General features: G+C 30.8%; 1 protein-coding gene across 3 annotated transcripts in view; it reads left to right on the forward strand.

Annotated features, from left to right (window-relative positions):
• LOC145305995 (sodium- and chloride-dependent GABA transporter 1-like) overlaps nucleotides 1–26,867 on the forward strand; it is a 60,772-nt gene that overhangs the window by 23,351 nt on the left and 10,554 nt on the right. For all 3 annotated transcript variants that reach the window (XM_080147914.1, XM_080147915.1, XM_080147916.1), the window contains 11 exons: nucleotides 2,840–2,978; nucleotides 4,327–4,450; nucleotides 4,793–4,925; nucleotides 10,148–10,292; nucleotides 10,943–11,036; nucleotides 12,216–12,309; nucleotides 15,302–15,364; nucleotides 18,620–18,728; nucleotides 20,116–20,219; nucleotides 24,171–24,320; nucleotides 24,745–24,798. In XM_080147914.1, coding sequence (XP_080004040.1) covers nucleotides 2,840–2,978; nucleotides 4,327–4,450; nucleotides 4,793–4,925; nucleotides 10,148–10,292; nucleotides 10,943–11,036; nucleotides 12,216–12,309; nucleotides 15,302–15,364; nucleotides 18,620–18,728; nucleotides 20,116–20,219; nucleotides 24,171–24,320; nucleotides 24,745–24,798 — 1,209 coding nt within the window. The remainder of the gene's footprint in view (nucleotides 1–2,839; nucleotides 2,979–4,326; nucleotides 4,451–4,792; nucleotides 4,926–10,147; nucleotides 10,293–10,942; nucleotides 11,037–12,215; nucleotides 12,310–15,301; nucleotides 15,365–18,619; nucleotides 18,729–20,115; nucleotides 20,220–24,170; nucleotides 24,321–24,744; nucleotides 24,799–26,867) is intronic.

The following is a 26,867-nucleotide window of genomic DNA, read 5'->3' on the forward strand; positions in this document are numbered from 1 at the left end:
CTAGCCTCTCTAAAATTTTCTTAAAAATGCATAACTCTACCGACAAAGCCCAAATTGTGTTAAAATTGTGTCAAAAATGTTTTATGTGAAGTAATGAAAATGAGGGATTATCCATCTCTTTTTTTTTGAGGTGTTCTTTCCCACTTCTCCTCTCACCTCCCTCATTTTATTACGTCACATGGATCATTTTTGACTTAGACGTCATTGTTCTCTAAGAATCGAAGACGAAGAAAGTCGCTAAAAAAAAATGAGGAATTTGGATAATCCCTCAACACTCTAAACCTAATATATGTCTAGAGGTTAAGAAAATTAAATTGATGGAGTGATATCTTTATAGATATGTAGTTTTATAATTTTATCATTTTAATATTCTATCCATCTGTCCGTATATTTACTTATTTATTATAAAACAACTTTTATTCTGAATTATTTATGTATCTATCTTTTGATTTTTAAATTATCAAAAAAATATTTGATTGTTATTGTTTTTTGTTGCATATTTATTCAATCAAGCTCAATAGCATTTTTGTATTGCAATTGACATGTATTTAAAAATAATATTTTGATATTAAGTAGAAATTAGGAGAAGGGCTCGGCAGCCGCGCGTAAGCCTCATTAAAATCGTCATAATTATAACAATAAAATTCAGCTGGATGTCTAAACCTGTTCCAAAACAAGCAATCCATCTTTTCAAAATTCTTTCATTTGCACAGAAGCATGTTTAAGTTTGCTGAGGCGCGGCTGCCAAGCCCCATTAAGAAGAAAGGTATTTCTTATTAACTTACTTTAAAGACTGCTTAATGACAACCTTTTTGGTTTAAGGATTTTATTCATACTTTTGGATGTAAATTTTCTCAGATTTATATTTATTATTTCAAGTCTTTTTATTGCAAAAGTTCAATAACACAGCTTGCATGACATTTTATGACAAAATTCTTTCACTTTGGCAGTATTATTATTTATATTGGCATATGAATTTTTAATGAGTAATGTTGCGACCTTTTCTAGGAACTTGTCACGATACATTGATGCAAAATTTTATTTTAAATCCTTATATGAAATTAACCATGAAAATCTGTATGTGTGTTTGTCTGTCTGTACCGACGGATCTTGCTAACCGTTGATATAATTCACTTTTCAATGAAGTTTCTCGTAGGTCTTAAGAAGTTTATAACTATTTTGGAGGAGAGTTCCAACACCCTCTCAAGAAAAATTTCAAACATAAATGCTTTTTTATCTTAAATTTTGTACCACAATTCAATGGGTATTTTATATATGCAAGAAGAAGCTTATTTTAAAACTTTACAAAGGCATTTGATTGTTTCCTTACTGTATTTCTTTAATTTCTTCGGGTCATAACTTTTAAGAGGATTGGCCTATTGAAATATATCTACACGGAGTTTCAGAAAAAACTGCGTTTTCCGTTTTTCTGACACAACCAGAAGGAATGCAGAAAAAACGATTATATGTCCTTATTCTCTGTAAAAAAGTACATCAAATTTATAACAGGTGTTTTTCATTATCTCTAAAAATACGGCCTCTATGATAGGTACATAGTTTCAAAAAATGCTTTATGTGAAAAATGTTGTGCAAGACAAATTAAAATAACTCTTCTATTATGTATAAAAAAAATCGTAGAATTTCAATATTAATTTAGAAAAAGGTATAAGAATAGTACCTTAATGAGTTTTAAAGGTAAAATGCTTTTTCACATTTCTTGATTGTGATGCATTTGCAGTAAAAGAATCTTCTTTAATAACGTAGGTTATAGTAAAAAGAAAAAAACTCCTTTTTATTTAACAAAAAAATCTCTAAAGACAAAAAAGTTATTAAAGTTTGAATTTTTTTTATTAAAGCATTTAATTACAAATTATGGATAAATTATGAGTTTATATCTTAACCTGTCAATCAAATTAAAGGATTATAGGAATAAATGAGGGGTGGGGATTTACGAACATGAGCAATTTTTAAGGTCACGTTTCTTAAGTATACAAAGAGAAAAACTGAATATTTGTTTTCAGGGAGGGAATTTTAAATGAAATTTTTAGTGTAATTGGTAGAAAATTGTATTGGCCGCATTAAGATGTTGTTTTTAAGTGAATAAATTTTTGAAAACCAACCTCAAGGCACAAAATTCTACCAGAAAAAAGCATCATACGCATCTTTTGAAATATTTATGCTTTAAAATGCGCCGTTATTTTCAGAGATATTAAAAAACACCTGTAACAATTTCGATGCATATTTTTATAGAGAAAATTGACATATAATTATTTTTTTTTGTACTCCTAATGGTTGTTTCCCAAATTTGGAAAACGCAGTTTTTTTTAAACGCCCTGTATACTAGCAGCTGCGCCCCTAGAGGCCTCTAGTGGCACTTTAAATGTTTTTTTTTAAATAATACGGTATTTTGCAATGTTACGTAGGAGTCTTTATCAAGATTCTACGATACTGTGCAATGTTACGTAGGAGTCTCTATTCGAGAAAAAAAATTTCGATTTATTGTGATTTCTCTTGGGAGGGTGGTGGTACCCTCCCCCAAAATAGTTATAAACCTTTCTGGGACCTATGAGAATCTACCCTGTTAAAAAGAACCGGATCGGTTCAGCGGTTAGCGAGATCCTTTGGTACAAACAAACAGACAGACAAACACACAGACAGACAAACAGACATCCTGTTACTTTAGTATAAGGATATCAATCTATCAATCAATCTATCTATCCATCTATCTATCCATCTATCTATCTATCTATCCATCTATCTATCCATCTATCTATCCATTTATCTATCCATCTATCTACCCATCTATCTATCCATCTATCTATCTATCATTCTATTGTAGGGTGTTGGTTACTCGGCTATCATGATGGTATTCCTTGAGAACGTGTACTACATCATTGTAGTGGCCTGGACACTCTACTATCTATTCAATGTGTTTGTCGACATGCCCTCACTTCCATGGAGTGATTGCCATAAAGGAGGTGGGATATTTTAATTAATTAGTATTAAGCGAATGAGTCTAGGCGCGTGTGTGTGTATAGCTTAAGATCAAACTAATCACTCAACAGTTATGGTTCTCCTTTACAATATAATTTTTTCTTTCATTTTTAAAAACTTAAATGTAGGTGAAGGAACATAATTCCCCTTCCCCCAAGTACCCATAGATGCCTCTAGGGGCGTAACCACCAGTGTTGAAATAAATTACAGTAGCTTTGCTATTTATGTAGACTTTATTCTTTTTGAGACAGGCAGAAGGTTACATTCTAGCTTTTAGTCACAAATTAGTTTATGTAACCTTTTTAGTTTTAAGTAGCAAAGCTACTTTGCAAGTTTTGTGACTGTCTGTGGCAGTTTGTCTTAATCTCTCTCTTCTTATTCATTGTTTTTCAAAGAAAATGAGAGAGCGAGAGAGAGAGAGAGAAATGGGCGTTACAAAAATCCACCATAATTTCTAAACTAGCTTTCCTAATAAATAAAACTATCTGCTTTGTACGCTAACTTCCTTAGTTTAATTTTGCCTCGCTATATGAGTTTATGTAAGTTAACCTTATGCAGCTATATGTGGAGAGGGCTCTCATTTCCGCATAAATATATCATAATATATCAAACTTTTAATTTTGTCAGAAATTTCAGTATGGTAATACCTAGTACATTGTCTTACACTATGGGGGAAGTCTATTAGTAAACGGCAATACAATTTTTTTTTCTGGGGGTAGGTTTATTATTTATTTATACAATGGCCGATAAATTTATGTACCTCCCCAATGATGATAAACAATATTACTCCTTCTGTATTTTTCAATTATTGGTTGAAACGTTGGACACTCGACTAAAAAGACCAACCAATCAAAATTCAGTAAAAGGTTTTTAATCCAACGAATAAGAAAAAGTTCAGAGTACTTTCAGACTTTGGGTACTAGTGTAATAAACAGCCCAATGTTCCCTCCCCACCTTGTACATCCTTGCGTTATAAGCAGAAGTGAATGCACACACGGACAGGACAGGACAGGACACGCAGAAAAGGTTAAACTGAATGACAGTTACGTCAATCCTATACAAAAAAGTTGCACTTTTTAAGCTACGGTTAAAAAAAACCTATTTAATGGCTGGACCTTTCTCTTTATTTATGACTAGGGTCTACTTGAGGTGGGAGGGAGGTGTGGGAAAAGTCGAAAACCCTACTTTATGTTTAGTTTAGAATGAAAAAGTAGAAAAAAATAGGAAGGGGAACTTTTTTTCAAGAGGTGATTAACTTTGAATGGTGGATGTATCCTCCACCAAAATAGCGATCATATCTTTCTATCCATTTTCACCGGGAAACATGTTCAGAGGATGCGTGGGCCAATGACCACTGCTGGAATCCTGACGGTCATGTTCCCTTCAACGAGTCAAAGGCGTTTCTCTCTGGCATCCACAAGAATGAGACCCAAAGTTCTGTAGAACAATTCTGGAAGTAAGTTTTCTATACTTGTTAAATTATGACAAAATCCATAAGAGCGATGCTTTGAAATCAAACTGTTGAACAAACGAACATGAACACTTATAGAGTGTCAAAACTGAATGAGCAGAATATCAATCTAAAGGTATACACAAATTGCGTAATTTAAGGACATACTTGCAATTTTAGGACTTGATTATAGAGATGATTCGCTTGAAAAAGATTACCCTGTTGTTCTTGCAATCAATGTTCCTAAAATCAGATGAATAGAATGAATATATCGTACAAAAGGTTGCTGTCAAAAAAAGTTAACGCTCAGCATTTCTAATGTTATTTATGTTAAAAAATTTTATTTAGCAACCAAGCCCTTGGTATCAGCGAGGGTATAGGACATGTAGGTGGTGTCCAACCCCACCTTCTCATTGCCCTAGTCGTGGCTTGGGCCGTTGTCTACCTTGTCGTGTGGAAGGGTCTTCATAACTCCGGAAAGGTATTATTTTTTTTCATTATTTTCGTAAATCTTAATACTATCCCTTAGCACCGTATTGGATAGATGGGGTTTGGCGCATTTTTAGCCAATTATTTGATGGCGCCTTTTTTTAAATTGGTCATATGATTTCTTATTGGTCAGTTTTTGGCCAATAGGAAATTGTATGACTGATTTAATCAATGTTGCCATCTTAACATTGGCTTCATTTGGCCAAAACTCTGTTAAAACAACATATACAAATAAATTCAGTTATTTTATTAATAGACCTAAAAAAAATTTTTAAAGTTAAATCTAATTAAAACTAATATTTATATGTGTTGTTTTTTAAAATGTTATGGTAACAACTTTGATTAAATTTAAGCAATATTGGATGTAATAAATATTTATTTTCTCCTCTGCTTTCTGTTGTTATGTTATAATGATAAGTTGTCACCATTATTTATTAAGAAAATAGTGATTAATAAAATTCATCTTCATTTTAATATCAAAAGTAATCTTCAAAGATCTCAAAATTGTGTCAAAAAAGTAATTTTAAATTTAATTTTTTTAGATTAATGTAAAGTTTTTTTTGATATTTTATTTGATGAAAAAATAATTTTTTTTATTCGATTGATGTGATTTGTATCATATACATTCATTTCAATTTAATATGATCGAAGTCCATTATTTTTTTTAAATGTTACATAGAAAATTTTATTTTTGATTAAAAATCCTTTAATTTTGACTTCTATCATGAAATATATATCATAATTTTAATATCATTCTGAAAAGAATGTTAAAAAATTGCCAACTATCCAATATATTTGTTATATTAACAAGCACGAAAATTTGCAAGAATATTAATTAAATCCAGGGTTTTTTGCATGTTAGATTCATCAATTTTGGTGTGGGCTCTTTTTTAACCTTTCTTTTCAAGCCATGTACAACAAAATTATTCATCCTCGCTTCTTACCAAAAAAAAACTGAACAACATTCCAGTAATAAATATGATATGATACTTGAATCTGAACCAAAATTTGCTTGGTAGATGAAGAAAAAATTTTGATTGTTATCTACAGAAGGAGGAAATTGTAGGTTTTATTTTTATAGAATTAAGCAGTAGGAGATAGATGATTAGAATGTCATAGTTAGGAATGTCTTTTCTGTTGTTGGTTGGATTGCTTCATGTTCTGAACAACTAAAATACTTCTAAATAGACAAGGACAAGTATGTTCATAAGCAGCAATGGATGAAGCAATAAGATATGGGGAAAGTCTGGAGGGCAGTAAAACAAATTGGAGACATATTTTTCAGCGAGGAAGGAGACATTGGGCTGTTAATTTACTGGCTCCAAAATTTTATAATAACGTTTTCTTATTTGTTCCTTAACAAATTTTTATTAAACTTTGTTTGGTTGGTTCTTTAACTTGAGTGTCCGAACGTTTTAACCACCAATAGTAATCTACAGAAGGGGTAATTAGGTGTATTAGGGATGTACATCAATTTATCGGCCATTGTCTTATCACTTTGGATCCCATGGCAATCTTTTAGGTAAGAAATGTCATTAGTAAAAAGTTGCTGCGTTACTGATTCAAGCCTAAGCCTAAAAGCTTTCAAACCAACCACAGAGCTGGCCATGGAACTAGACTAAATACTCTGCTGTTGTAGGTCTAATATAAACTAGAGGATAGATATACATGCATACACAAAGTTAGAGGAAGGTCAGACATTAAGAGGTTGAATTGCGTTGCGGCGATTACAGTTTTACAATTAAAACTGTGACATTGGTTCCAAAAATATCATATCAATATCGCACAAAAATCATATCTCAAAAAAATTTATTATTTTCAACTAATTTTGGCGGATAACCCAATTTTGGTTAAATCCGCCATGTTTTTGTTATTGTTTTACTTGTGTGTACAGAAGTGGGTGCGGCATTGCAAGGCTCGCGCGAAGGTCACGTGACAGCTGATCTCCCTCTCTCCCTCCCTCCTGCGTCTCTGCGGAGGGTGGATGTTGTTTGATAGGGCGGACAGGTAATGTAGCAACCACAACAACAATATGGTAATTTCAAAAAATAATATAAAGGTAGTCACACTGCTCAATTTATATATATTATTATATAATTTATTAATATGTCGAAACAATTGCTAATTAATTAAAGTGTTTTGATCCAAGGTTTTATTTTTGCAATCCTATATATGATATGGTATCTATATATATACAGTATATTTATGTTTACACAATATACATTTGTGTAAAAAAAAGAGCTTTCAATTTATTGGCCTGTAAAATTTGTTTTTCCTTCATAAATTTGTTTTTAACAGTGATGCAACAAACATAATATTGTCCAATAAAAAGCAAACGAGTTAAAATAATAAATATGCAAATTTTTCAGTTTATTGATTTCAAATTTGAAGAATTTTATGTTTTTATCTACATTAGTTTTATAGAAGGTGTTTCGCCCCTAAAGCCACCCCCCCCCCCCCCCAAATATTTAATTTTCAAAATTGAAATTTAGTTGAGGTAATTTCTTTTCTAGGGGCGGTTTTTCTTGGGAGGGATGTGAGACCCTCCCCTAAAATACTTAAAAACCTTCTTAGGACCTACAAGAAGCTTTACGGTGAAGAAGAATTATATCGGATTAGCGGTTAGCGAGAACCTTCAGTACAGACATACAGACAAACAGACATCTATTACTTTTATTTAAGGAATGTAGATAACTCTTCTTTTTTCATTTAAACATTTTTTCACTTTTCATAATAAATTTGCAGCTTCTTTTAGCTTTTATACTCATGGACATACCTTTTCTTTCTACAATATTTTACATCATAAACTTTAAATAAATTACCATTTAAAATAATTTGAGAGCTCTACTGTGCACTGAGCAGCATATTTCACAAAAATTGATGTGAATTTGCTGATTTTCTGATCACTCCCAGATCACTCCAGCTGATCTTGTGATCTTATTCTCATGATCGCGGACCATTTCATTTCAATCTGGTCCAATTAACAATATCATACAAAGGCAAATCTTTCCTATTTTTAATTAAAAGATGTACATCATTTGGTGGTGTTTTATAAATTCTATCTACTAGCATAAATTTTGCTAAAAAAAATTTAAGAAAAATTTAATTAATTTTCTTTTAAAAGTATTAACAATTACTCAAATGATGTACTTATATAAAGATCGCGAGAAGCTTAAAATTTACAAAATTAATTATGTTTATTAGAATATTTGGAAATTTCCCTCCAATTATTACTGGAATATTCTCAAAACATAAAATTCTTTAGAGGTTGTGCCCCCCCCCCCCTTACATTTATTCTTACATTTTTTGGATTTATTAATTTTTTTTCTGAGGAAGTCAATAACCAAATAAGTTTGTAAATATTTTGGGGAGGGTATATTTGGTTTACTGGTCTACAAAGTATTTCCATCAAATATTATTCTCTAGATCTTATTAAAATTTTGATATTTGAAGAAACTAATTTTGACAAATTTAACACTATATTTTCTCTTACTAGCATTTTCATATTTTTATATCAAATTAAAGTCAAAATTAGTGGAAAATTATATTTTAAAGAAAAGATTTGCCTTTAAACTGCTATACAATGTAAATTAATATTTAGGTTATAAATTTGCTGTTTTTTTTTTAAATTTTACAAGGAAACGTGAAGCAACGTATTGTAATTGACTTCAATTTTTCATATTTTTTTGGTTAAAAGTTGCTTAAGCAACATACAAAACAATTTCAAAGATATTTTGATCAAAATATTCCAGTTTCAAAAAGTCAATAGTGATAAAAATTCAAAATATAAAAGTTTTGAAATTGTTTAAGACCAAACTTAATGCCAAAAAAGTCTTTGTTATTTACATTTTTAAAGGTCAAATTTTATTCTTTTGACTTTAGGAACTGAAATTCATTTAATATATACACTTTGAAAATTAATATTTTCATCAAACCAGTTTCCAAATATAAGATGAAATAAGTAGTAGAACAAGTACTTAAGCAATAGATTCTTACAGTGTGCCTTGAAGGGTATTTTTTAGAGTGTATATATTTCTGCTATATATTATTAGTATTTAAAATGTGTGTCATAGGCTTTTATATATGTATATTAAACATTCTTTTTTAAATAAGAAATTTTAAGATATAAGTATGTTTAATATTTAAAGATTGTTTAACTATTACATATTATAAATCCCTAGACACTCCAGGTTCATGTTTGAATGCTATTTCTCTCTCTCCTGAGCTTCCATTTTCAGTTTATTATGTCAATGGATAATTCGAGGGGGGAGGGGACAAAATAAGCTATTGCGCTGCATCACTCTTATAATATAATTTTCCTTTGAAAAGTGTTTAATTTTGATTTTATTACAATACAAAGTTTAGCAAAATTCGGGACTTTTAAGTATAATTTTGATAATAAATAAAAAGCCTAACAAAGAAAAATTTCCCCAATTGCTGACCAGCTTTTTTTGTGCATGTTTAAAAAACTAATTTTTTCCCCTACAAAAAAAATGAGTAATTCAATTTTCCCTGAAAAGATTGTTTGACTCAATGTATAATTTTTATTTCTGGCTAAAACAGCAAAGGATATATATACATTACTTACCTGTATGAGAGAAAAAGGGTATAATACAATAGTGTAGAAATATTCTTTAAAGCAAATATATTTCTTTTTTTCCCCAGTGATGTAACAACTTTAAAGCAAAGCAAAATCAACAAATGACTTTCGCTGTAATTTGTTTTAAAAAAATATGAACACAGTTTTCCGCTGAATTTTCCTTTTCAAACATTCAAAATACATTTTCTTGGAAAAGTAAACAAGCATAATAAGTTTCCAGGGACGTCCAATCTTTTATTTTGTGGGGGGTAAAATAAAGGATTCAAGGGCTTTATGGGGGTAATTTATTTTTATTTAATTTTGAGGGGGGTATACCACTTTACCCCAACTTTAAAATATATATTAAATGGGATGTGACTTGAAATTTAAACTTTTGATTTTGCAATGTCATACATTTTACATAAATGTTTTTTTTCTTAACTCAAAAAAAATCAATTTGTTAACATTTGCAGAGTACAAATTATTTTTTCTTTCAATGTTTCATAACTGTTTATTACAAGGGTGTTATGAAACTTTTATAACTTTTTCAAAATAGAAATAAAAACTACACTATTATCCCTTTAAAAATGAATATGAGTTCCTGCTAAATCTAACAAACTTGGTGTATCCTTTAGGTCCTGTGGTTTAGCGCCATATTCCCGTACGTGATTCTGTCCATCCTGTGTGTGAAAGCTGTAACCCTGGATGGCGCAGCCGACGGCCTCTACTTCCTCTTCACACCCCAGTGGGACAGGCTCATGGAGTCCAAGGTCTGGATCGGTAAGTAATTTTATTTCCAGTATGGCTTCGAAACCGATTAATTTCCGGTGGATTAGGATCGGATTAGGATTGGTTCTCAGCCATACTAAAAAAATCATGTACAGCATCATATTATATCCAGTCTTCTACGAATATAAATAAGTAGTACAATCTTAAAATCAAAACCAGTTATTTTATTCCGTGCCTTCGGCATCTCGTGTATAAAAAAAACTGTGTTTAATATTTAAACTTTACATTTTTATATCCGCGAAAAGCTGTTCATGTTACAATGCGATAAATAACTATTATTGAATAGCGACTTCGCCCCTTGAATCTATTCGTACGGAGAGGGAGGGGACGACATAAGATAGACTAAAACCATTCAAAGAATTATTTTTAAGAACATTATGTGTAAAGCATATATAATATGTCAATTTGTTCTCCCCTTTGACGTTAAGAATCAATACAAGGCCCAAGAATATTTAAAAGTGTTATAATATACTTACTTACAAAGTGAATATTTTCTCATTCTTTGTGATCAAAAGAGACTTTTATGAATATGCAGACTGCAACATGCTTCATTTCTATTTTGTAGATATACTTCATTTCAATAGCAAACCTATTAGTTTGCATAATGGAACGAAACACGATGAATAATTTTCAAATTTTAGATGGAGGAACCCAAATCTTCTTTTCTTATGGAGTTGGAATTGGAGCTCTACTGGCTTTGGGATCTTATAACAAGTTCCACCACAATTGTCATAGGTAGATATATATGTTTATATATAGATTAGATAGATAGATAGGTATAGAATGATTGATTGATAAATTAAAGACAGGATGAAAGGTAAACGGGTAGTCATGTACATTTTATTTTTTGATAGATATACATACGTACATACAATTTAGTAGTTAGATTGGTAGATAGGCAGATAAATTGGTAGAAAGATAGTTGAATGACAGTTAACCAGATAGAAAGATAGATAGTTAAATAGACAAATAACTAGGTAGAAAGGTATATAGTTAGACGGATAACTAGGTAGAAAGATATATGCATAAGTAGGTAGATAACTAGGTGGGAATATAGATAGATAGACAAATAACTAGGTGGAAATATAGATAGATAGACAGATAACTAGGTGGAAATATAGATAGATAGACAGATAACTAGGTGGAAATATAGATAGATAGACAGATAACTAGGTGGAAATATAGATAGATAGACAGATAACTAGGTGGAAATATAGATAGATAGACAGATAACTAGGTGGAAATATAGATAGATAGACAGATAACTAGGTGGAAATATAGATAGATAGACAGATAACTAGGTGGAAATATAGATAGATAGACAGATAACTAGGTGGAAATATAGATAGATAGACAGATAACTAGGTGGAAATATAGATAGATAGACAGATAACTAGGTGGAAATATAGATAGATAGACAGATAACTAGGTGGAAATATAGATAGATAGACAGATAACTAGGTGGAAATATAGATAGATAGACAGATAACTAGGTGGAAATATAGATAGATAGACAGATAACTAGGTGGAAATATAGATAGATAGACAGATAACTAGGTGGAAATATAGATAGATAGACAGATAACTAGGTGGAAATATAGATAGATAGACAGATAACTAGGTGGAAATATAGATAGATAGACAGATAACTAGGTGGAAATATAGATAGATAGACAGATAACTAGGTGGAAATATAGATAGATAGACAGATAACTAGGTGGAAATATAGATAGATAGACAGATAACTAGGTGGAAATATAGATAGATAGACAGATAACTAGGTGGAAATATAGATAGATAGACAGATAACTAGGTGGAAATATAGATAGATAGGTAACAAAACAACAGAGAGAGGGAGAGAGATAAATATACAAGATAGATTTTTAGAGATATCCTAATTTAAGAATTTTTCAGGGATGCCATTGTCGTTTGTTGTGTGAACACATTCACATCTTTCTTCTCGGCAACCGTTATCTTCTCAATTCTGGGATTTATGGCCAAACAAAAGGTATAGCTTTGTTTCTAGAATGGCTTAGAAACCGATTAAACTCCGCTGGATTAGAACCGGTTCTAACAAAAAATCAATACCAAAGGGCAAAAAATTAGGGCTAGTGAACTGATTTTTATCTTACAATTTTAAGTTTAATATCTGTGGAAAGCTGTATGTAACACGATGGAATCATTTCTTAAAATTCCTTGAAAACTAAAAAAAAAGATAAATAGAGTAGCAGCGCTTTTTTACTAGCCGGAAATTGAAAAAAAAATGTGAAGAAAATGCTTTTTGTCCTTTTAAATTGGGTTCAATAATTGAATAAAAGCCTTCCAGACATTTATATCATAAATCATCAACAATGGGGTGTTTCTATAGTAAAGAAACTTTATCCTATTACAAAAAGTAGTAAGGTTTTTTTTCTAAATCTGAAGATTTCGATGAATACAGAGACTGAGCTCTACTTTTTTGGAAAGCTTTTTATATCTAAGGTTGGCTTTAGGTTATTGAACTTTTATATATGTATAAGTTTGTCTTTAGGCTATTTTCCTTACTCTTTAGAATATAGAACTCCTAGATGCTAGGAGTGCAGCCGATAGTCCTATTACATAAAGTATGTAGTAATGTGTTTTGTCTAAAGCTTAAGTTTTTAATGACTACTGAACGGATTGAGTTCTCCTTCTTGGGGAAGCTTCATTTAGGTCCCGTTATGGTTTTAGCTGTCTTGTTTTTTTTTAATTTAGGCCTTGATATAGTTTTAAGCTAACTTAAACTGAAGTTTATGCCCATTTTTTATGCCTTGCAAACCTTTAAAGCCATAATTTTCAAAAATAAAGGTTGACTTACTGTGACACTTAAAATGATATATTTTTTCAACAATTAAATGAAAAAGTTAAATATAAGTGACACATTTTATTTAAAGAAATTGTACTGTGTATCAATTAAATTTCAATAGTACTTTTATATTTATACATTTGTTATGTTATCTCCAATAGGTTGGAAAATCTTTTTTTTTAAACAATTAAAAATATATCAATGCCACCCCCCCCCCCCCCACTACACACTAAAACTCAATTAAGATAAACATAAACAAAACTATCGATTTTAAAACCCAATCATCACGATGTTACAATATTTTTTTACCCAACGATTACCAAAACTATAGTCTATAAACAATATAGTTCAGATTTCCCCAATCACATAAATGGGTCCCAAATAAGAGTGTAATTACTCATCTCCAATGTAAACTTTACCCCTGGGGGAAACAATTTAAGAGGGGATGAAATATATTTTAAAAATGTGACAACCATTCCCTGATGAGGACTTTTGAATGCCAGTTTATATTAACATATTTTTAAAGTTTCTCTTATCCCGAGAAAATCTTTGTTGTCATTTAAAGGGAGGGAAGGGACATTGAGCTGTTTATTACACTGTATATTAGTCCCCAAAGTTTTCTTATTTGATGGCCTAAAAACTTATTGGGGAATATTATTGAATTTTATTGGTTAGTTCATTGAGTTGAGTGTCCAAATTTTTCAGCCACTAAATGTAATCTACAGAAGTGGTAATTTTGTTTTGTATCATTGGGGATATACATCAATTTATCGGCCATTGTCTTATTCCAATAAAGGTACTAAGAAAGAGAGGTAAAGTCTGATTGAGCCAATAGGAGAATCGCATCGGTACATACATTTAATCTCATTGGTTGAAATTGCGTACACATTTTGTTACGAACGTATGTTTTTTTTCATTTCATACATAGATAAAAGTCAGCTGTAAACAGAATATTTTCTTAGTAGAAAGCTTTGCGGAATCAGAATTAATATTGCCCAAAAATTTCGTCTTCAATTTGAAAGCTTGAAACAAAGGTGGATTCTTTAAAAAAGTTAGGCTTGCTACTCGCTGGTGAGGCCAAATTATTTTTGTGAAAAATCCTTCAAAATCAAATAAAAAAATTTACAAAAATGAAATAAAATCTTAAGAGTGTTATTAACAGATGATTTTGTTTAATTTTTGTAGATTTTTAATGTGCTTTTGGATGATTTTTCACAAAAATAATTTTGCCTCACTATCGAGTAGCGAGTCTATCATTTTTTAAGAATCCACATCAGCAAGAGTCAAAAGTAAAAAATACTTTTATCTGCTAGAAATGTTCTCTCTTAGATTTGACGAAAAAAGGGTTCAGAATATTCTTCTATTCTTCTATTTCTATTCTTATTCCTTCAAATTCCTTGATGACATTGGTTGACATAATCTAAATTAGTTTTCAGTTTTAAATATGAAATTCTCACATTTCTTCAAATTTTATGTCGTTATTTTTTCATCTTTTGTCTGCCCGCTAAACTAAGATGGAAATGTCATTGACTTAGCTGCTAAAAGAGATAAATTAGATATTTATGAGCTTCACTACTCATGTATATTACTGCTCATTTTTTTATCTTTTGCCGCAATATTAAAATATAAAAAAGATTTTTATGTCGTTATGCGTATTTATTATATAAGAAAAAATATGTAGATACTCAATTTAAATAAAAATTAAGTTTTAAGAAAACAGTACATCTATACAATTACATCCTATATTTCTAATCTATATTTCCTATTGCTGTTACGTCAGGTGCTTGACATTAATTTTGGAGGAATGTCTTGTCCCAAAGCAGGCACAACTCAGTCATGCACAGACTTTCAAACAAAGTTCTTGCAATCTAAGGGTTGATTATCTGATGGGGTTTGACAAAATAACCATGAAGTTTAATAGGAAGATAAGCACTAAAATATTTGTTGTGTATCCTGTCCCCTTTTGGTTATCTATCTAGTTATCTTTCTATCTATTTGTATATTTATCTATATACTTATCTATCTATCTTGTATCTATTTGTAGGTCTTAATGTATATTTCTGTCCAACTATCCATAATTCTTTATATTTATCTATCTATCTATCTACGTATCTATCCATCTATCTATCATTCATTCTTTGTTCTAATCTATCTATCTATCTATTTATGTATCTAGGGTGTAGAGGTAAAGGATGTGGTAGAATCTGGCCCTGGCCTTGCCTTCCTTGTCTACCCAGAGGTACGTACAACCTTGGCTTATAGCGCAGTCACTTTCAACAATTAATCTTATTCAGAAGTTTATCCACTAGCATAATCCTATTATATAAAGTAGTAAGGTTTGTTTGTCTAAAGATTTCAATAACTCCTTAACTGATTGAGATATACTTTTTAAGGAAGCTTCACATATGTACTTGGCTGATTTTAGGTTATTTTATTTTTTTTATTTAAGCCTTTAGTTTTAGTCTTTTTTTCTCAGAAAATGAAAATTAAGAAATGTAACTAAAGTTTTCAAGAATGTATTGTCAATACACAAAAAAGATGATTTTTTATTTACTAAATCAAAAGTATACATATTTCTAAACTAAATTTTTCAAGCATTTGATATGTTTATGTATTATATAACAATAATAATCATCTATTTTGTCAATACAAGATTCATTAAAGCAAGGATGACAACATCCATAAAAGTTAAGCACAAATTTGAATAATAAGTGCATAATTGATTTTTTTGGTGAACTATCAAGAAGCTTCCTACATATTTTTTTTTATTAAATAACAGTATGAACAACAAAGTTTAAAAATGATTAGACAATTCTATTATATATGCAAAAATGGAAAGGTTCTAAGACTGACAATACGACTTATTGATGCTCAGACATTAGTTATAGAAAAGCTTTGCCTTTAAAAATTAAGCAGTTTATTTAAATCTTAATCTCAGTTTTTTCCTTCGCAATTGAATTTATTGACTTATAACAAGGATACTTATGTCATCAAGTTGCGAACCAATAGCAGGCTATTTTAACAAATTCATAAAATTTCAACAAATAATTTTGTTACAATTTTTAAAGAAACTTAAACAATAAAAATATTCAAATGAAAGGTAATAAAATTTATCTAAATGTAAAAAAAACTAACAATTGGACGTACAAATTAAAATTTGTATGTGCATACTAAAAATTGCAGAGTCCAAATTCTAATGTTACATTATATTTTTTTACACATTTAAAAATCTTTTTTATGTCTTTATTTCTTTTTTCCGCATTACTTTACGCTTAATACAATTTTGCTTATTTCACAATACTAGGTATATCCTACAGTTTAAAATATTAGGATTTTTTGTCTCAAGATAAAATCTCACTGATCCAAATTGGTTGAATTTTTCAGTGAACCATTATAAATGTCATGGGTTGGTTTTTAGCTATTTTCCCTAGCTCTCTGCCCTTCCCTAATGGCCAGGGGCGAAGCAGCTGGTATATCTTATAATTCATTCAGAACTGTTGGCTTTGTTAATGCTAGTTTTAACCAATCAATCAAGATTGAATAAAAGTCTTCAAATGTTTTAAGACAAAGCTTGATTAATTTTTAGTCCAGAATAAATAAATCAACTTTAAAAAAAAATATTTAAAAATATATATCTAAATTTACACACATTTTTAACTAGGTCAAGTTAAAAGAAGCAAAAAATATATGTTTAAATATAATTACCAAGTTTGTAACAGCTCACCAAAGATTAGCAAATCTGACAAATGAACATTAATAATTATAGGGTGTCAGCGCTTATGGACTTAATAATATTGTTTTAGTAGGTCTAAACATAATTTCAATATTCAACGATAATTTTTTAATACAAATGTTAAGTATATAAATAACTATTAAGGACGTATTTTTAGTTTTTTAAAACGTGGTTATTTTAAAATTACGCTTCGCTAGGAATCCACTGAGAGCTTTTTAAAGCTATAGAACTATTATAACCTGACTTAACATACGAACAAGGCATAATAAAGAAAAAATTAATGCGACTTCAAAAAGAATTAACTGCATTGAATAAACTCTAAACTGATAAAAAAAAATGAAGAAAATAGTGTGAAATTCTTGATTGACTACTTACAGTGCCGTTTTTTCCATTAATTATTTGCAAGAAAACTGTAAAAAACATGTTTTCACTCTAAAATTAATAAAAACAAGGATGACAACATCCATAAAAGCGAAGCTCTGAAACGGTAGGACAAACGGACATTAACACTTGTATAATGTCAGAACTGAATAATCAGAATGCGAATGTATAAGAGTCAAAGCAAAATTGTAAGTAAATTTGTTGAAATTAGGTCACATACAAATTTGTTGTAAAAAATGTAAAAAAATCAATAATGGACGTACGGACATTCTGGTAATGATTATAGAGTTGCTTTCTAACTCGTACCTAACTATTACAGGAATCGTCATGCAAAATTTGAAATCGATAGGACAATTCTAACATGCCTTAATTAACGAAAAAAGCTATTTTAAAAAGTAAAAAAATCAATATGTTAAAAATGGACGTACGGACATTTTGGTAATGATTATAGAGTTGCTACGCTTTCTAAATCGTACCTAACTACTAAAGGAATCACCATGCAAAATTTGAAATCGATAGGACAATTCTAACATGTCTAAATTAACGAAGAAAGCTATCCGTTACGGACGTACGGACGGACGGACCGACCCTAATTATAGAAAAGCTTCGCTTTTAAAAATTCTATGAAAAGATGCTGTGAGTATTGGTGCAAAAAATATGACGTAACAAAAAAAAATTAGCCAATGAGAGGCCACTATAAATTTTACCATTGGTCAATAACGGCCTCTCATTGGCTAATTTTTTTGTTACGTCATATTTTTTGCACCAATACTCACAGCATCCTATGAAAAATTTACATAAACAAAATTTATCTTATTTCCTGTATGAATTTTTAAAATAATCAATTCACAAAGAAAATACTTACATATAGTTAAGAAATTGCGTATAGGCAGACAAACGGACAGACCCTAATAACAGAGTAGCTATGTTACTTAAACTTTTTCAACATAGGATTTCCAAAGTTCTAAGTGTTTGAGATTTGAAAATGAAAAGAAATCAAAGTTAAACCTTTCTTTGTAATAAATTTAAAAACTTTTAGAAGGATAAAATTTTTGCATTGGATCGTTGAATCATTTCAATTTATTAAGTTGTTCTGTATTTAAATGTATATAGCTAAGTTCTTAGTCGCTAGCCAATCGCGACTAGGCAGCCATTGATGACTTGTGGATTTTAACTAATTTACCTCTTGTGGGTGTAAAGGGGATATTATTAAGCGATGCCCTATCTCTAGTTTGAAAATTATCCCTGTGGGGCTGTTCTAACCTTTAACTAACCTACAATAAGCACCAAAATACTTTTTTGTAGTCCAAAAGCAATATGAGGGAAAGGAGTTCTCCTCTTAGAAATTATTTCTTAAAATTTGAAATCTGTTTTTTCTAGGTTGTGCTGCAGATAGCCCCGTCACCCCTGTGGGCCTTCCTATTCTTTATTATGTTGCTCACCCTTGGCATTGATTCCCAGTTCTGTGGCGTAGAGTCTCTCATGACAGGTAGGCTAACTTTTTAATAGGCTAAGCTACTCTTTAATTCAAAATGTCCGCCTGTATGAAACATTTTAGGAGAAAAGTTATTAAAAAGCTGGCTGGCAAACGGCTGGTCGCATAGTTTTTTCTACACATCAATAGAACTGAAGGTAAATGGCTTTAAAAAATCAGAAATAGTTTATTAATAAAATGCCAAGAAGAAGCACAGCATTCAAAAACACGCGAAAAAAAAGTTGATAATTCACAGGTTCTCTAGTGTTCTTTAGACCAATGAATATCGGTTCTATCAATTCAGACAAAGACTGTGCAGTCAGCCTTTGGCAGCTAGTTTTATTCAATTTTTTCTCTCCAAATAATTAACATAATGTTTGGTCTTTAACTACATATTATTTTTTCTGATGTAAATCTTTCTAATTCAATGATGTAATAATATATAAATGGTAATTTTATGTTAAGGGTAAGTGGGTTAAATTGACCAATACTTTTATTTCTTTTTAAATAACTTTTTATAAAGTAGGAAGGTTATTAGCTTTAAAATTTACTTAGTCAAAAATTTTGCTTAAATGCACTAAAAAGTTAGATTTTCTGAAAAAGTTACATTTTCCTTTAAATGTTAAAGTTCAGAAAGCCTTGAAATTAGTTTTAAATTAGATAAATTTTCCTTATTTTTAAAGTACATCAAATTTCATCGTCATTTTAAAAAGATTTTTTGGGTTGTCGTTTATTACATTCTCCCCTTTCCCCCTGCTATTATTCAAATGATCTTGGATCTTAATGGATAAGATAATGAATAATAAATTGATAATAATGAAAAACAAAAATATGGGACTTATGTACATCAAAATATTGGTTGATAAAAAGTTTGGACACTATTGAAATTACAGTTCAATGTACCCTCCCTTTCTTAAAATGTTATATTTCGATGGTTCTTAAAATGATTTTTTTTATCAAATGCTTTGTTAAGTTCGAAGTGCTCCTAATTACCAAAACCATAAAATGTCAAAAAAAGAAAACTAATAATAAAGTTTTAATGTAACAAAGCTATTTTATAATTCAATCATGTTTATTCTTCTGCTACTCTATAGTATGAAACGATTTGGGAGAAACGGGATTTTCTCAGCTCCTATAAAAGATAGAAGGCTGAATCTTCTTGTCAACATTTCCACCAATATGGGGCATAATTAAGTATAAAAATAACCAAAGCAGTCGGACTGCAGTTCAGCAGCTTTTTTTCAGAGCTGATTTTCTCGGCTTTTGTAAAAGATAGAAGGCTGAAACTTCTTGTCAATATTCCCTTCAATATAGACAACAATTAAGTATAAAACATCCATTTCCTTTTTTATAGAGTAGCGTAAAATAAGGAAGGCATATGAATATTTTTTTGTGTATTTAGGTTTGGTTGATAACTGGCCCCACATCCTGCAGCCCCACAGGAAGAAGTTCACACTGGGCATGATCATCTTTATGATGCTGCTGGGTATTCCTATGATCACTAATGTAAGTACCTTAATATAATGGATGTAGAATATACGTGAATAAGGAAAAAATTATTGTCAATTGTGGTTAGTAAGTTCATTCATTAGGAGGGAAGGGGGTGGGTGAGGGAGTTCGTCATTTCAGCCAGCTACAAGTTTCACTTCATTAGAGTATATGACAATCTGCTGTAAGATCCAAGTATTATTAAATAAAAATCATGAGACCTTTTTTTCTGTATTATGGCCGACAGACCTACTCACCAATTAAATTATATAATGGATGCGCATTGGTAAAAGAAAAATTCTGCCGCCCATCTTAAGGATCCGGGAAAATCCTTTCCCCCAAAAAAAATTCTGACAGACTTACAGACGGACATATAAGAAATATTCAATCTATCATATAGTATTTCTTTTTATTGTGCTATAAAACTTTTATATTTATATAAAAGCTGACGTCTTTGGATTCAACATAAAGAGAAAACTTTAATAAAAATATATTAATAAGAAATAGAGACTTTGCTTTAATAGTTGATTACCAAAAACTTTGAATAACAATGGAAAAATCCAGTAAAGGTAAAAACTGTACCTCATGATGAAAAGTTTTCCAAATTAGTCTAAAATACTCATTGGTTTATAGTTAGAGAAAAACATGTATTTTTTTGTTTAATCAATATTTGAGAATAATTTTCCACTCATATTTGACTGTTTAGACTAAGACTGCATTTTAGACGTTTAAAAAAAATCTAATATATTTCTCAATGATTTAAAGTTAGGCAAAATTAAAACTCCATAAAGTTATGGACTAAGAATATAGAGCCTTGGACCTATTAGACGCTTCCCTGAAATAGAAAAATCAATAGTTCCATAGAGCCTTGGACCTATTAGACGCTTCCCTGAAATAGAAAAATCAATAGTTCCAACTCCAGTGATTATCGGACAAACAATTAGCCAGCCATACAAATCTTACGATTCATACATATCCTATTAAATATTTTAAAAAGATGTTTAATATCTAATAAATGTACATGTTTCTATATATAGTGATTCTAAAAGCTGTTTTGAAGCTGTTTTTTAATCTCCCTCCTTCTCTATCCCTAGTGGCTAAACAAGGGGGTTTACTCCCCCCCCCCCTTTCCCTACCAGGTTCTTAGTATACGAAGTGTATATATAAAATAGAAATGAGAAGTTCTAACATTTTAGATTATTTTTTATACAGCTAAAATTACTAAAATGAAACATATTATTATAATTTTCAAAATGGTCATTAGATTTAAAATAAGCGCAGCGAAACAATATTTTTTCCAAATAAAAAAAGCAGGAAATTAAAATACAGTAATAGTTTGCTTCATATTGTTATAAGTAATCTTTTAACTAATAACAAAGTAAAATTTTCTGAAGGCTAATTATTTGTTGAACTACCCCTCATTTAAAATAGTCAAAAACCTTCCTGAGATATTTTTTTGTGTTTTTAAATGTTCACCATAGCAATATATTATATATACATTTCTTATCTAGAATGGAAATTTCCATTGGACAGAGTAAATTCACTTTCTCTCTCTCTCTCTCTCTCTCTCTCTCTCTCTCTCTCTCTCTCTCTCTCTCTCTCTCTCTCTCTCTCTCTCTCTCTCTCTCTCTCTCTCTCTCTCTCTCTCTCTCTCTCTCTCTCTCTCTCTCTCTGTATCGTCTCTTTATACGGAATATTTTTAGTTAGATTAGTCAGCTTTTAAAAAAGTATTGTTTTCGGTAATATGATATTTTTAGAGATATCGTTAATTGACACCTTGATATGTACTGTATATGTAACTAGCGGCTACGCCCCCTACAGGCCTCTCGGGGCACTTGGGGTGTATGCGAGGAGGACGAATAAGTAAAATAGGTAATCTAATCCCGACAATACAAACATTTAAAAACTTTGTCTTTGAATTAAACTTAGATTCAAAGAATACCTATCAACAATAGGTGCTATACAAGATTTTAAACGTGGACTTAAATTAAAAATCAATAATATAAGTACTATGTTTTGTCTGTAATTTAAGACGACTACTGAACCGATTGAGTTCTCCATTTTATATAAAAAAAAACTTAGGTTTTCATGGGATAGTTCGGCTATTATTTTGCTTTCCCTTCCTTTGTAACTTCATATAGGTCACAGAATGGTTTTAGGATCTTAATTCTTAAGTCTCGGAATAGTTTTAGGCTATTTTCCTGCTTTCCCTTCCCTTATAGATGCAAAGGGCTTGAAGAATATAATATTTAGAATCAAAATTCCTATGGGCTATTCTAAGAAATAGTATAAGATTTTGCTCTATAAAAATAGATATTAAAGCTAGCTTTCTTGCAAGATGAAAAACTTTAGAAGGGCAAAGGCTATTTAGAGGTTTCTCTTAAGGGAGGAGAGATGATAAAACAAGTGATATTGGGGCTTGTAAAACTCCGTGAGTTAGAGGGGGGTGGGGGAGCAGGGCTCAGGTGTAATATAGAAATAGAGTTTATACAACATTGACAAAATTTAACCTTTAAAATAGGAAATACTCAACGACATATAGTGAACTCTAAGTTCTAACCCTATTCTTTTTAAAAGCTAAGCTATTCTAAAATTAAGGTCTGTCCGTAACGGAAATATCTTATCATTAATTTTGGCAAGTTTTTATTATTTCATCGATTTCAAAGTTTGAATGATTCATTTAACAATTAGGTACAAATTAGAAAGCGAAACAACTCTATAATCAATATGAGAATTTTAGTAGATCTATTTAAAATATGTTGATTAAAAAAAAAATTTTGACAGCAAATTTTTTATATGATATGTAATATTCACATATATAAATAATAAATAAATATGAATACTATACTTGCTTATTAGGTTCTGACACTCCATAGGTGAAAATGTTCGTTTGTCTTACCGGCTGATTTTAGAGCTTAGCTTTTATCCATGGTGTAATGTGCTAGGAGAAGTTATAGTAAGATAAAGTTGAAACAGGTTTTTTTTTAAATATTTTGTCATTTGCTAAAGATACATTTTGACTGTTTTCAAATTACTCCAAGGAAAAAAATGAGATTACTAAAAGGGAAAATGTATAGACTAACCTTTCAGGACAACGTAGACGGACGAACAGACTGAAAGATAAACAGACGGTCTGCCAGACAGACGGACATACAGACAGCAAAAATTAGGGAAAGAAAAGGGGAAGAAGACAAGAGAAAGTGAGAGTAGATTTCTGAGAATTATTTTTCTACATTTTTATTTTCTGACATAATATATGCATCTGAATAAATAGCTTTACAGGGTGCCTCAGTTTTTTATCCTTATACAATACATATAAAAATAATAGGATCTATGTCTGTGTGTGCCGTAGGATCTCGCTAATCGCTGAGCCGATATAATACTCCTTTATAGGTCCTTAGAATATTTAAAGCCCTTTTTTATAGACTTTACAATATACAAGATTCCAAAGTTTTCAAAATATTACTTTTTATGACTATCAGCTGCGCCACTATCACTTAGAAGCTATGTATTCGAAAAAGTAGATAAAGGACAAACCATATGTAAAGCTTCCCAAAAGTGGAAAATCCATCGTTTTAGTATTACTTTAGCTTTAGACCAAAATCCTTACTACTTTACATAACAGGATTATTATTAAGTTTACAAAAGGAGACAGGTGCTATGATATCCCCTGTAAATATATTTAGTAAAATAAAATAGAGAAATTTGTACAGTACACAATTTCATTATAATTTATTCAACAAAAATATAAAAAAACGCGAAATGTGATGACATTTTACCACATTTGAACTTGCTATTAATGTTTCGAATTGTTCAATATATTTTTAATTAATTAAATATTATTTATTTCGATTATGAAATGAGAAGCTTTATTATCGGAATAGCGGTTAGGGAGATCATTTGCAACAAATACGCACAGATAGACATCATGTTACTTTTATATACAAATATATTTATCTATCTATTTAGGGAGGCGTGTACCTGTTTTACCTAATGGACTTCTACGCAGCCAGTGGTATGTCTCTGCTCTGGTGTGTATTCTTCCAGACTATAGCCATCTCATGGGTCTTTGGTGCTAAGAAATTTTACCTCTGCATTGAGCATATGATTGGTTACAAGGTAATAGATTATATATTTCCAAGCGGCTACGCCCCTAGTATCTAGGTGCTCGGTAAACGAAGGGACTGAGAGGCTAGTAAATAGTTTCAAACCATCCCAAGATTTGAATCTAAAAATTTAATAGCCTAAAATCCTTACAGGACCTTTTTGGAGCTTATTTGAATTAGAGAACCAAATCGATTTAGTAGTTATTAAGATCTTAAGCTTCATACGAGAAACTCTTACAAGGTAAATATTACAAAATATATTGAAGTCTGTATATAATTCCCCATCTGTTGTACGTTCGTATCTTTTCATTCTTTTGTCTTTTTTAATCAAGAGCTGTAAAACTATATTCTATATCTAAAATTTCATTGAATTTCCAATTTTAATCAAATATTGAAAAAATTGAAGAAAAATAAATGAAAATGATTTTGTATTTCAGGTTAACTGGTATTGGTACATCTGCTGGGTGCTGTTGGCTCCTGCCTTCATGCTGGTAAGCTTTGGAGTATTAATATACTTGTTATTATTATTATCCTGTTAGCTCCTGCCTTCATGCTGGTAAGCTTTGGAGTATTAATATACTTGTTATTATTATTATCCTGTTAGCTCCTGCCTTCATGCTGGTAAGCTTTGGAGTATTAATATACTTGTTATTATTATTATCCTGTTAGCTCCTGCCTTCATGCTGGTAAGCTTTGGAGTATTAATATACTTGTTATTATTATTATCCTGTTAGCTCCTGCCTTCATGCTGGTAAGCTTTGGAGTATTAATATACTTGTTATTATTATTATCCTGTTAGCTCCTGCCTACGTGCTGGTAAGCTTTGGAGTATTAATATACTTGTTATTATCATTATCCTGTTAGCTCCTGCCTACGTGCTGGTAAGCTTTGGAGTATTATTATACTTGTTATTATTATTATCCTGTTAGCTCCTGCCTACGTGCTAGTAAGCCTGGCGCATTTTTATCCTTGTTAAAAGCGTCCGTACTTAACAGTAAGCTCTTATCGTTAAATTAGGCCTGCTATGACTGCTCTATCGATTTCAAACTTCCCATGATAGTTCCTGTAGTAGTTAGATACGAATTAAAAGCGTAGCAACTCTATAATCGTTAACAGAATGTACGTCCGCCCACACTCTATATTTTTGTAGTGCAGTTACTCTAAAATTTGAATATATCCAAAATCAAATGTCATCTTGTTAATGAAATGCTTCTTATGGGAATAATTATCCTTATTTAATTATTGAAAAAAATCAATATTGCTGATTTCTTTGTTGTTCAAACTTAGCACTTTTAAATTTTTGCAATATCCAATATTTTATTCCACATTCTATCGATTCTCTTTTTCAATTTTGATTTTGATTTAATTTCTTTATGAAATTCATGAAAATATTAAAAATTATTTTAGAATGTAAAAATTTAATTGATAACGATATTTGATATTAAACCCCAACCCCCTCCGCAATATTAAATATTTGTTGGGCACGCCATGTACGTCCAAAAGTGGGGGTAAAGGTGTGTTTACCCCCTTTAAACTCTGAAATCCCTCCTCTTACCCCCCACCCCCCCTTTAAAATTTTAAAAGTACATTAGATTACCCCCTCTCAAACTTTTAAAACCTTTTTTTTTACTGATGACAAAATGAAAAGCCTAGGGCGTACACTGATACACGCACTAGTTTTTACGTATTGGTTTCATAATAAATACCAATATAAAGGCAGAAAGTTTAGATTAGAATCTGCTGTCTAGCCAACTATGCAGTGTTTCTTTGATTCTGTATATGTGTCAAATTATCATTAATCTAATGAGGGTGGTCCCTAAAGTATTTATATCCCTTCCCAGAAGCTACATTGTAAAGGAGAACCTTTTGGTTCAGCGGTTAGCCAGATCCTTCGGTATAAACAGTTTATCAATAAACACCATATCTGCAATATTATTTGTTACAAGTGACGTCACACCTAGCATTCAGGGTGAGTTTAATAGAAAGGAAAAGAGGTGATAGATAGATAGCTAAAAACCAATGACATCCAAGAAGGAAGGGAATCTGTATAGGTGGGGGGGGGGTCAACATTTTGATAACCCCCCCCCCCCCCCCCATAGAAGTCCAAGGGGGGGGGGGGGTAAAGTGGGTATTATCCCCCCCCAAAAAAAATTTCATTTTACCCCCCCCCCCCCATTTAAAATTTACTCCTACCCTGGGGGTGCCGTAGGCACCCACAACCATTTAGGCGGGGGTATTTACCCCTCCCCTCAAACAATTTTGGGGGGTTAAATACCCTCCCCAAAATAAAAAATCTCTAACAAAAAAATACTTTTTTAATACAAAATATTTAATAAAATTTAAATTACCCCCCAAAAAACGAATTACCCCACCCTTAAAAAATTTTTACTCTCCCCCCCCCAAAAAAAAAAGCTTGGACGCTCCAAATAAATAAAGATAACGAAATACATGCAGATTTGATAATACGCCATATTGTAGTCACACCATGAGCTATTCTATACATTTTTAATATAAATACATATCAGGATCTAAGTTTTATAATTAAATAATATTAAAAGAT

Source organism: Acartia tonsa, chromosome 14, assembly GCF_053477335.1.
Source record: "Acartia tonsa isolate MP-2025a chromosome 14, ASM5347733v1, whole genome shotgun sequence".
Classification (NCBI taxonomy): Eukaryota; Metazoa; Arthropoda; class Copepoda; order Calanoida; family Acartiidae; genus Acartia; species Acartia tonsa.